Genomic DNA, 13,090 nt, shown 5'->3' with positions numbered 1-13,090 from the left:
AGTGCTTCTTTCAGGGTTTATCATGGTAAATGACAATTACCACTGTGGATATTGTACAAAAGTGGCAACATTTTTACATTTAATGTTTTTACATAAAAAAAATTTCTGTGCCAAGGCGTACGTACTTATAAAGTAAATTGTGTGGAATAGGATGCAACTGATCACACACTGCACATTAAACTTAGCTGAACAGCAAACAGACAACAGAAATAAACTTTAAATCTATGACTAGTTAATGCTTTAAGTAAATTACACATTACAATCATATGATAAATCTTTCCCCTTAGGCCATGAACTATGTTCAGGGCAATAAAACTATCAATCTTATGGATACCATTACTAAGGCTGAAAATATACAGCCTCTCCTCACTTAATGACGGAGTTCTGCTCCTAAGACCGCATCCGTAAATGAATTCGTCACTAAACAAAGAGCATACTATAATGGTAGTAGGTTTGTGTCAACCATCTGTGATATTGTTTTAATGTCATCTTTGCACCATTTATAACATTTTTAGTATATTTTTAAAAGGCCTGGTCACAGACCGGGCTGCAGGGGTGTTGACCACCGAAACCCTCTCCAGGTATACTCCAGCAGTGTACTATATATATTTGTAATAAACAGAATAGAGGAAATCAGCTCTAATATACATCATTTAGATATGCATACTGGTCAGAGCCCATCATAAGTCCGAGGCGTTGGTAAACGAGTACATCGCTAAGCGAGGAGAGGCTGTACTGTGAATAATAATGTAAAACAGAACAATAATACTGTGCTAAACAATAGCAAGCAAGAGCCCTGAATACAGAAATAACTCTGGTATAAGATCAGTCTACACAAGAGCCCATGATTCTAAGATGAACAAATACTTGACTCCTGACCACAGATTTAATAAATAAATAAATGATCATGAAAAATGAAAATGGTCCTTGTTGGATGTCTAAGCTACTTGCAAAGAAAACTACCTTTACCCTCTTCCCTCCAACCTTTCATAGAACAACCTGTACCCAACCTTCCCTCCACTACAGATTTACGTGCCCTCCAAGTCATCCTATCTGTTCCATATCTCTAAATGTCCAAACCATCTCAACAACCCCTCCCCAGCTTCTGGATAATACTTTTAATCCTCACCTCTTTCTAATCTCAAAGCTACAAATTCTCTGCATAATATTCTACCACATCTACTACGAAAATGATAGTGAGAACCTTCAAAACTAGTGATGCCAAGCCCATGATTATTCTCTTCGTATCACTTGGTCTCTCTAGGCTGGAATATTGCAAGGCAGACAAAATTGTAGACCCTGAAAATATACAGAGGACTTTCGTGGCACGTATAAGTACGATAAAGCACTTGAATTACTGGGAACAGTTAAAGGCCCTTGATTTGTACTCCCTGGAATGCAGGCGAGAAAGATATATAATAACGTGCACTTAGAAAATCCTAGAGGGACTAGTCCCAAACCTGCACACTAAAATCACTCCCTACAAAAGCAAAGGACTCAGCAGATGCAACTTCCCAACCCCAATGAAAAGCGCAGGCACCACAAGTATGCTAAGAGACAACACAATAAGTGTCAGGGGGCCCAAGACTGTTCAACTGCCTCCCAGCATACATATGGGGAATTACCAATAGACCCCTGGCTGTCTTCATGGAGTTGAACAGGCACCTAAAGTCAATACCTGACCAGTTGGGGTGTGGCTTGTATGTAGGTTTATGCATGGCCAGCAGTAACAGCCTGGTTAATCAAGCTGATCCACCACGAGGCCTGGTCATGGCCAAGGCTGCAGGGGCATAGACCCGCAAAACCCTCTCCAGGTATACTACACATTGACCTCAGACAATATCTCTACTGCTTCCAGTCTCCTCCTTGCTGCAACACTCACAACCCATGCTTCATACCTATACAAGAGTGTTGGTATCACTATATGTACTCTCATACATTCAATCACTCTCTCAGTCACTGTTCATGATTTTTAGTCAGGTGTCTAGAACTTCCCAGTTTATCTTAAACCAGCATAACTACACTATACTATAGTCTAGCACTTAGTTTATTCATCTTAGGAGCAAATACCACTGTACAGAATGAACTTGTACCAAAGAATTTCTTCCTTGTAATTCTATACAAACTACACATGAGCCCTCTACCAGAGTGTAACTTACTTTATCCAGAATGTGGAGCTTCTTGAGGTAAGTCTCTTCAGTTGAAACTATTTCTTGAAGGACCTTGTCGCGTAATGGCATATTCAATTTAATTCAAGAACTCACACTGTCAAATACCAGTTGCTAAAGTAGCTAATTAATTTTTTCTTGGTCTAACATGCAATGAGTATCTTCATCTCATCATTCCTGAAGAAAACGAATATATATTATAAACCCTATATTTATCTGAAGCCAGGCAAGTCCAAGAACAATGTGAATACAATGAACTCAACTTCAATCCCTGGAGCATGCTCCTATGGACTGGGTGTGGTGAGGATGACATCAGCCATGATCAAGAGTAAAGAGTGCCCCTCCAAGATGTTCCTCACATAGTAGTAGAAAGCCTTGTTTAACCCTTTGAGGGTCAAGAGGCCCTCTCCCAAACTCATTCTCAGGGTCGGGGAAAAAAAAAAATTTAATGAAATGAGAGAGAATCTTTTTCCGATCATAATGACACCAAAAGTATGAAATTTGATGGAAAACTTATTGAAGTATGCTCTCGCGAAGTTAGCAGTCTTGAAGTGGGCGATTTCGCCCACTTTAAGCCGTCTTTTCGGCCAATTCCAATGTTGCAGTTGACTAAAATCATAGCTATTTCCCTAAAACTCCACTTGTTCTATCGATTGAGTACAAGAATCCGCCCATTTACTGATTTCAACTTTTGTAATATATCTTCCATTCTATCAAATGAGACCAAGGAAACAAGAATACAACCATAAATACCATACGAAAATACACCAGAAAGTCGTTGTTTTAAACCAAAAAGAGTCAAAGATTTTTTTTCTCATTATGCACAGCGTGCTTCAAGATTCTTTTTATACTGCGCACACTGACCACACAGACCCATTCTTTCACATGTAGGCCTGCTAGCTTTCTTCCACAAGATTTAAAGGCGTTAGAATTTAGGCGTACAAGAATGTGACCGACCCTGGCTGCAATGATGTACTTGTAGGTGACCAACCCTTAAAGGGTTAACACTAATACATCCTAGACCACAAAAAGGATATATATTATTAATTATAATCATAACTAAGTGCTAAACCCACCAGGAAATATAGGCTGCAGTTCTTCTGCATCTGCATAAGAGTGGTCTAGGGTGCTCCAGTCTCTGTAAATTTGACACTGGTTTCCTGGAAGGAGACTACACTATTCACACTTTATGATTATGTTGACAAGAATTAAGGCATTCAGCCACTACACTCCAAACTGTTAGAGTCCCTTCCTAGTTTCAGAATCGGGACGAAGGGGGACTTTCATGTCTGGGGAAGATGCCATTAGTCTAACTGGCATTAAAGGCACATACCCAAGAGTGAGATAACCATTATACAGTGGACCCTTGGTTTTCGTGATTAATCCATTCCAGAGTGTCTGCCAAAAAACAAAATTCACGAAAACCAAAACCATTTTCCCCATACGAAATAATGCAAATCCAATTATTCGTTCCAGACACCCAAAAGTATTAAAAAAAAAAAAATTTTTTTTAGAGATTAAATATAGATTTATATACAAAAAAGAATGATAAATCAATATAAAGCACTAATAAAATGTATAAATGAGCATATAACATCACACTTACCTTCATTAAAGACTCTTGTTGATGTACAGAAGACAGGGAGGAGAGGAGAGGGAGGAGAGTGTATTGTTTGGAGACAGGGCAAAATGACGCTAATATCAACTCTATGGCTTATTTATCTATCAAAATTCATCTAATATGACATAATAAACAGTATTAATAACATTGAAACATGATACATACTCTAAAATGAATAAAATATGTCATTACTTATGACTAGTGGTGGTGGTGGCAGCGGTGTTGTTGTTGTTGAGCTATCAGGGCCACTGGCAGTATAAGCCGTATAGTGGTGGTGGCGGCGGTGGCGGTGTCGTCAGTGGCCCTATATACCCCTAATAACATTGGAGTTAAGTTTCATGTTGTCCTTTTTCTATCACCAAATCGCTTAACTTACTTACTACACTGTTAATGCTACACTTTATTGCTGGCTGATGCTATAGCCTTTATCGACTCCTGCTGCTTTAGTATCGTGCATATCGTAGAATCACTGAAGACGGCACATTCTCCCCTCTCTCTTCCTCCTCCACTTTGGTACTTTGCTACAATTTCTTTCTTGAAGTCTATTGTGTTGTTCACCTTCTTTACCAAAAGAGCTGACACTAGGCGATGCTCACTTGCTGAGAAACAATGCCAGACTGACTCTGAATGCGTTTGTGGTAGGCTTTGTGTGTGCGGGGCCACTGGGACACTTTCTGTATGACCACCGAAATCCAAGGGATGACCACCGAAATCCAAGGGAAATCACGAAAACCAAGGCTATATTTCTGATGAAAAAAGTTGCTGATAGCCAAAATTCACGACAACTGAGACTCATGAAAACCAAGGGTCCACTTTATTTAGAGGGAAGTGTTAAACCAATTGGGGTCATGCAGCACTGAGACAGGCTGAGAAGATAAATAAAAAAAAAAAAAAGCCTCTCCAGCAGTACTACAAAGAGAGAGTGGACGAGCACCTTTTCCTGTTCGTGTGAGTGAACTACATCACAAGTGTCATACACGAGGCAACTATGCCACTAGGAAAGGGTAACCCTAGGGTTGAATTTTTTTTGCAGCAGCAGAGGTGATGGTGATGGAGCAAGTACTACAGTATTTGGAAAAACAGAAATATTCCACCTTATAGAGGTGCTAAAGGAGGGCAGAACCAGCCAATAACAGAAGAAAGTTAGGCAAAAACGCTAGTCCCCAACATGGGTGGAAGAAATGCCAAGTATGGTTACTGGACCAGCAGCAGGAAAAAGTGTTCTAGGCAGAGTGGTGAGCTAAAAGAAAGGTTTATTGTTGATAATTCTTTCAACATTAGTGTTTATCATATATCAAAGATACCTTTTATATTATTAATTTTTACTTCCAAATACATACTCTACTTTAACTCCAAAACTTGTTACACAATACAGAGTATTTTTTGCCACAGTTCTGCTTAAAGTACTACACACTGAGTTAATAATAATACAAGATAATTTTACTTAAGATACCTCAAATGTTATTGAGAGAAACCTTGTAATAGCTTCAACTCTGACCTTACAAAACACTGCACTCTACTGTATATCAGCTTTAGTTCAGCCTGAAATGCTGTGCTACTACAACAACTGCTACAACTGTAACTATTATAACAACTATAACAAATATTTATTATATCTTATTACTACATGCTATATTAATAATAAAAATAAATAATAACAATAATATTAATAATAAAACATTATTATTACTATTTAGTTTCAGCAAAAATCTGCTGAGAAGCACCTGGGTAAAATTTTAGCTTAATAAATCAGTCATTTTAAATTCTAAAAAACTCAGGCAAGATTTTTATGTTAAATAAGTTTATTTAGGTACAGGTACACACAAGTATAATTACCATACAAAGTGACATGTGTAAATTACCTAGGATAACTCAGAGCAATCTGCCAGAGTAACTTACAGTGGAACCCCAAGTTTCGTCCGCCCTGAGTATCGGACGCATCTAGTTTAGAATCATTTTTTTGGCTAAATTTAGTCCAGAGTTTCACACTGTGCCCCACGTTTCGTCCTGCGTACCAGACCTGTCCGCCTGCCCGCGCAGGCGTCGTGAGTCAGTCTGGTTTTGAGTGAACATTACCCTGTGCGCTCATCCAAACATTTCACAATTAATACATTGTGTTTGGTGCTTGTTTATTGAGTGCAACTGTGAAGTAAGTCACCATGGACCCAAAGAAACTTCCTAGTGGAACCCCTTTGGTAAAGAAAGTGAGAAGCACAATAGAAGTGAAGAAAGAAATAGTACAAAAATACGAGAGTGGTGTGCGAGTTGTGGAGCTTGCCAGGTGTATGGCAAAAGCAAATCAACAATCGCTTCTATCCTGGTGAAGAGAAAAGAAATCAAGGAAGCTGATGTTGTGAAAGGGGTAGACATGTTAACCAAAAATAGATCACAAACAATCAAAGAGGTTGAGAAGTTGTTGCTGGTGTGATCAACTATAAACAGATAGCGGGTGATAGGGTTTTGGAGTCACTCGTTTGTAAAAAGGCAAGGTAGTTGCATGACGATCTCAAAGAAAATGCCTGCAATGAGTGCTAATAGTGAATTTAAGGCCAGCAGAGGCTGGTTTGACAGATTTAAGAAGAGTAGTGACCTCGGACACTCAGTTGACCCTAAGAGAGTTCTGGAGGAATCACTTCACTATCCTCCATTGCATAAGCCTTATAGATAAGGCTTGGCAGGGAGTGACTTCCAGGACTATGAACTCTGTTTGGAGACCACTGTGGCCAGAATGTGTCCTCCAGAAGGATTTTGAAGGGTTTGAGGCTGACCCTGACTCTGCTGACCTTCTGCCTGTTGTAGACTGTATTGTGGCACTGGGAAAGTCCCTGGGGTTGGAGGTGAGTGGCGAGTATGTGGAAGAGTTGGTGGAGGACCACAGGAAAGAGCTAACCACCGAAGAGCTGCAACTGGAACAGCATCAGACCACAGTTGAGGAACTTACTTCTGAGGAGGAGGAAGAGGGAGTGAAGGAGGTGCCTTCTTCAGTGATTAAGGACATGTGTGGAATGTGGAATAGGTTGCAAAGTTTTGTGGAAAAATACCACCCTGAGCAAGCTGAAACAAGCCATATCTGCAACATGTTCAGTGACAAAACCATGTCCCATTTTAGGGACATCTTAAAGAGGCAGCAGAAACAGAGCACTCTGGACAGTTTTGTGCAACAAGGGTCCAGTGGCTCAAGCTGGTCCTAGTGGCATTAAAAGACAAAGAAGGGAAGTAACTCCAGATAAGGACGTGTTACCTAAAGTCTTTATGGAAGGGATTCCCCTTCCAAACAATAAGTGCTCCCTCACTCCTCCTCCCTATCGTCCAGATGCCAGCAATTGTCTTCAAAAAAAAGGTAAGTAAATGTTATTTTAACTGTTTATTTAAATGTTTATTTATCTCTTGTACATATTACTAATTTATTACTGTATGTATTTATCTGTGTTGTGTGTATGCAAAACTATAGTTATTCTTTAAAAAATGTATTTTTTGTGAATATTTTTGTGGGCCTGGAACAGATTAATTGGATTTACATTAGTTCTTATGGAAAATATTGCTTCGACTTTAGGCCATTTTGACTTGAGGCCTAGCTCCTGGAACAGATTAAGAACGAAACTTGGGGTTCCACTGTACTTCCACTGGAGTCTTTGGTAGATCCTGACATAAATTTACCTAGCCAAACCTTCCTAGGATTGATGCATGCCTGCTTAATTATCACACATAATAGTGACTACAGCCCCTCCTCACTTAATGACTGGGTTCCGTTCCTAAGAGTAGGTCGGTTAGCGAATTGTTCATTAAGCAAGGAGCATACTATGCTGGTAAAGGGTTTGTGTCAACCATCTTTAGATATTTTTTTAATGTCACCTTTGCGCCATTTATAACATTTCTAGTATATTTTTAAATGTTTATATAGTGGTGTACTGTATACTGTATACCAGTGTGCAAACTTGGGTTTGCACACTGGTTGGAGAGCTGGTCGTAAGTCCAAGTGGTCAGTAAACTAGTATGTTGCTAAGTGAGGAGAGGCTGTATTTTGCTGATGATCATAACTGATTTATTGCAGATGTCTTGAATGAACTATTTGTTAATAACTAGGTTGATTGTAAAATGTTAATAATTAATAACCGAGTCCTAATCCTGGTGAATCGAGATTAGGGAATGAACATCCATCAAGGCTGTGGGACTGATCATCTCAAACTATTCCACTGTATTTTATGTCTTCCACTATCTCCAATAATTATTCTGTAATGGACTGATAAAGCCACTTGTTAGCAAAAAGTTTTAATAATAGATACCAGTACCAAGCAAGCAAGTTTATTTAGGTAAAATTTCACGTAAGTACAATTACACAAGTTTTAGGTGATTACATTGTCTTAGTAAGCTTACTTTGGTAAAAATCAATCAAAACTAAGTGCTAATCTCACAAAGGTCATACAGATACAGATACAGATACAGGTACAGATACACAAGTATAGTTACACAAAATTTATCGGACTACAATTATTGTACATTGTAACATGTCAATTACCTAGGATAACCCAAAAAAAATTAGTGACTTGTTTCTATTGGGGTCCTTGTAATATCATTTCATTAAAGAAATGTATGGTAAGATCTGTTCAGATTTTTAACCCAGAGGGTTAGTCACCCAGGAAAGTCAGTGTCATCGAAAATTGTCCGTCTAATTTCCACTGGAGTGATTAAATCTTGTCCCCCAGGATGTGACCCACAGCAGCCTACTAACACTCAGGTACCTACTTACTCCTAGGTGAACAGGAACAGCAGGTGTAAGAAAACATGCCTAATGTTTCTACCCGGCAGGGAAGTGAACTAACTTATGTGTAAATTACCTAGGATAATCCAAAAAAGCTAAAGTGACTTAGTCATCTACTTTAATAATAATAATAATATATTTATTTCTACAACTACATTTACAAGGTATACAGGCCTAGCTGACATCAATGACACTACTACTACTGTACATAGAAAGCCCCTTGGTGTGCAGAGCATTTCGGGCATATTAGGTCAGTTTTGTCCCACGATGCGACCCACAGCAGACAACTAACACTCAGGTACCTATTATTACTGATGGGTGAACATAGACAACTGGTGTAAGGAAACACGCCCAATGTTTCAACCCTCGCTGGGAACTGAACCTGGACACTCATCATGTGAAGTGAGAGTTTTTGCCACAAGCCACTTGTTGGTTTTTGTATACCATTAATATACTGTTTGGATTATTAATCTCAGACTAACCCATGACAATCCAAGAACATTATTGTGCCTTATTTTCATTGGGGCCCCAAGGTCCATCTCTGGATGCAACCCACAATAGTCGACTAACTTCCCGGTGTTTATTTGTTACTAGGCGAGAATTATTAAATTACATTCATGGGGAGAGGTAAACCTTTAGGGGTCATACAGCACCTAATGTACTAGGCAAGCAAGAGAGTATGTAGACCAGAATGAATTACAACAACTGTATATGCTGAATGTTGAAGACAATAAAACAACTAGAGCTAAATTACATTTATAAAACTGCTCACTACCAGTGTCCCCAATATCTTACTGCCAATTTTGTTAAGGCCGGGAACCAAAGCAATTGTAGTACTAGGGGAAGGGAGAATAACTGCAGTACCTACAGTCACTAGTCAGGCTTCAAAGACATTTTATTGTACAGTAATAAAAGAGTGGAATAGACTGCCTGCACATGTCAAAGCTTGTCATAGCACAAGCCAGTTCAAGAAGAGAGCCAAAATATACCTAATGAATATGGCTACAGAAAGGGAGGGTGATTTCTTGTACATGTATCTAACATACATGTACAATGATCTGACACTATATTTAATGTCAATGTAAGTACGTATTTGATTTTACCTAGTATATCTCCTTTCATTATAAGTACTTTTTACACACTTAAGATACTTACCTGCTTTTAGCTTTTAAATATAATACTTATCACAAGGACCCCAATGGAAATAAGTCAGTCTGGCTTTTTTGGATTATCCCAGGTAATCTACGCATATGCTGCTATTTATTTTATTATTAATTTGGACATGATTCATAGATGTACAAAGAAATACAGTGGCTAAGTGTACATTACACTTAGCCACTGTATTTCTTTGTACATCTATGAATTCAAAAGCCCCTTGTATGCAGAGCATTATGGACAGGCTTAAAATTAACTTAAGATTAACTAAGCAATGACATATTCAGTGGTAAAAATTACAGTAAACATATAACAATTAAGCACAAATGAGTATTTCAAAGACAGATCATATGGTCATCTGACGAGTTACTGAGCATTCAAGAGAATGGAGTATTCTATTAGGTAATGTAATTAAAAAAAACAAAAGGTTGATAGGGTCACAGGTTATAATTTATGATATACAGTTATGCAGTATTTATTTAGTTGTGGGTATGTATGATAATCAATGTAACCGTATTTATGTGTACCTGTACCTGAATAAAAACTTACTTAGCATGGATAGAAGATACTACAACCGAGTTTACGTTATAACAATTTTGATTAGTGCCATCAATATATATATGAATAATAGTCATTAAAACTGTATGTGGTGAACATGAATGAAGGTCCTCTTACTACCTGTAAACTGAATCTGATTAAGTAATTATGGTAATAAATCTTGATCATCTGAGGTAAAAAACTAACACGAATAGTTTGAGTAATTACTTATCTTACTATCTAAATACTAGCCAATAGTGCTCACTTAGCACTATCACAATGATTACTCACACTTACTGCACTACAATGATTAAGTGAGGAGCCTGGCCCTTTTGTTTTCGCTATAACTTAATACAGGGAGCTAAGTAGCGTTTAAAACTGGAGTATGAGAGTGAAGATGAGTGAGTGAGTGAGTGCAGTAGCAAGACTCACCCACCACACAACACCAGGTAACACTACATCATATATGCCAGCACCAACTAACTGTAAATAAACTTTATTCGTGCAACGTCTCGCCTGTATAGCAGGCTTCTTCGTGTCAATCTGAGTTGAGAAAGGCTGCCGTAGACTAAATGTTGGCTGAATAGGCTCCAACTATGACTTTTGTGTCTTTAACTTACCATCATGAAGGTATTCGGACCGCCCACACACGCCATCTCTTGACTGCACGCCACACAATGCTTGTCACTCAAACCTCGTAAGTTCATTTAGACAAAGGTACACACAAGTACAATTATCATACATAGAGTAAATTACCTAGGATAACCCCCCCAAAAAAGTCAGTGACTTATTTCCACTTAGGTCCTCCAAACAACTACCGTAATAATCATTCCTACTACGAAACTCATACATACTACAACACAATGATCCTAAACTTCGAATATTGAAATGTACTGCTCATAGACTAGGCCTAGCAGATAAAAAAAAATTACCCCTAAAATGTTGAAGTTCTTTCAGACTGCCCTGTCTGCTTCCAATGATTGTGACCAGACTTACCTGGAGTTCATTACCTTTGTAAATTGTGAGTTCATTACCTTTGTAAATTGTGAGTTCATTACCTTTGTAAATTGTGAGTTCATTACCTTTGTAAATTGTGAGTTCATTACCTTTGTAAATTGTGAGTTCATTACCTCCAGTCCCTGGACCAATTATGTACCTCTGTAATCTTTTGACTACCGCCCACAGGATGGGTATGGGGTGCATAATAAACATATTAAACTAAACTAAACTGCTTCCAAGGAACGTATGACAGCCTCAGCAGACTGGGGAACATTTGTCAAAGGTCTCAACGTCTACACCCTACTCAGCCAGGCATGGGGGGATATAACCAGAATAAAGGGTATCAGAGCTTGTCAGATTGCACACCCTCATCCTCCACACAGCGAATTAGTCAGTCAGTGCCTGGGCTGCTACACCTAGCTATGTCAATCTCTCCATTACCACATAGACGAAATCAAAGGCCAAGTATAATTCCAGAGAGAGACTGATTTGTTCTATGCTAAGATAGGAAGATGACTGTAACAGTTCCTTTCGCTAATTTTGAGCTCGATGAGGCATTAATCGATGCTTCACTAAAGGCAAATTCACATCACCTGGGAAGTATGGTATTACAGCATACTCAGATTGCCCATTAAGCTCACTGCGGTTCAGGGGTCGATCCCCTCAAGGTAGGTTTCTTCAGGCTGGTGAGGGGCTCTTGATCAAGGGAATTAGATCTGTACTCCAGTTCTCTGAATTGAGCCTGAATACCTCCCACCTCTCCACGTGCGCTGTATAATCCTACGGGTTTAGCGCTCCCCATGATTATAATAATAATAATAATAATTCAGGGGTCGATCCCCGATACGGCTGGAAAAACATTAGGATGTGTTTCCTTAAGATACCTGATGTCCAATGTTCATCCATCAGTAAAATGGATACCTGGGTGTTAGTCGACTGGTGTGGGTCACATCCTGGGACAAAACTGACTTAATTTACAAATAACCCGCACATAGAAGAGAGGAGCTTACGACGACGTTTCGGTCCGACTTGGACCATTTACAGTCATTTACAAAGTGTGACTTTGTAAATGGTCCAAATCGGACCGAAACGTCGTCGTAAGCTCCTCTCTTCTATGTGCGGGTTGTGTATCGTTCCAGTCACGGTATTGTGCCTTTTTTTTTTTGTTATTTATTTGACTTAATTTGCCCGAAATGTTCTGTATAACAAGGGGTTTTCTATATAGTAGTATGTCGTTGATGTCAGTCAGGCCTGTATACCTTGTACATGTACTTGTAAAAATAATAATAACTTTATTTACTAGAAGTGAATGTACATGGTATACAGGCCTAGCTGACATCAATGACACACTACTACATAGAAAGCCCCTTGTTATGACCAGTGCTCAGCACCACAACCTTGACCAGTGCTCAGCACCACAACCTTGACCAGTGCTCAGCACCACAACCTTGACCAGTGCTCAGCACCACAACCTTGACCAGTGCTCAGCACCACAACCTTGACCAGTGCTCAGCACCACAACCTTGACCAGTGCTCAACACCACAACCTTGACCAGTGCTCAGCATCACAACCTTGACCAGTGCTCAGCACCACAACCTTGACCAGTGCTCAACACCACAACCTTGACCAGTGCTCAGCACCACAACCTTGACCAGTGCTCAGCACCACAACCTTGACCAGTGCTCAACACCACAACCTTGACCAGTGCTCAGCACCACAACCTTGACCAGTGCTCAGCACCACAACCTTGACCAGTGCTCAACACCACAACCTTGACCAGTGCTCAGCACCACAACCTTGACCAGTGCTCAACACCACAACCTTGACCAGTGCTCAGCACCACAACCTTG

At 39.4% G+C, this 13,090-nt stretch overlaps 1 protein-coding gene across 1 annotated transcript in view; it reads right to left on the bottom strand.

Annotated features, from left to right (window-relative positions):
- LOC128694739 (FYVE, RhoGEF and PH domain-containing protein 3-like) overlaps positions 1 to 10,700 on the bottom strand; it is a gene marked incomplete at its 3' end in the record, with an annotated part of 38,958 nt that extends 28,258 nt beyond the window's left edge. Inside the window, exons 1-2 of the mRNA XM_070095630.1 lie at positions 10,532 to 10,700; positions 2,160 to 2,345 (exon numbers count right to left, since the gene is read on the bottom strand). Coding sequence (XP_069951731.1) covers positions 2,160 to 2,240 — 81 coding nt within the window. The remainder of the gene's footprint in view (positions 1 to 2,159; positions 2,346 to 10,531) is intronic.
- Positions 10,701 to 13,090: the final 2,390 nt, after the last annotated feature.

This window comes from Cherax quadricarinatus, chromosome 51 (assembly GCF_038502225.1).
Source record: "Cherax quadricarinatus isolate ZL_2023a chromosome 51, ASM3850222v1, whole genome shotgun sequence".
NCBI lineage: Eukaryota > Metazoa > Arthropoda > Malacostraca > Decapoda > Parastacidae > Cherax > Cherax quadricarinatus.
The sequence above is the reverse complement of the archived record's forward strand: the minus strand, read 5'-3'. Positions and strand labels throughout refer to the sequence as shown.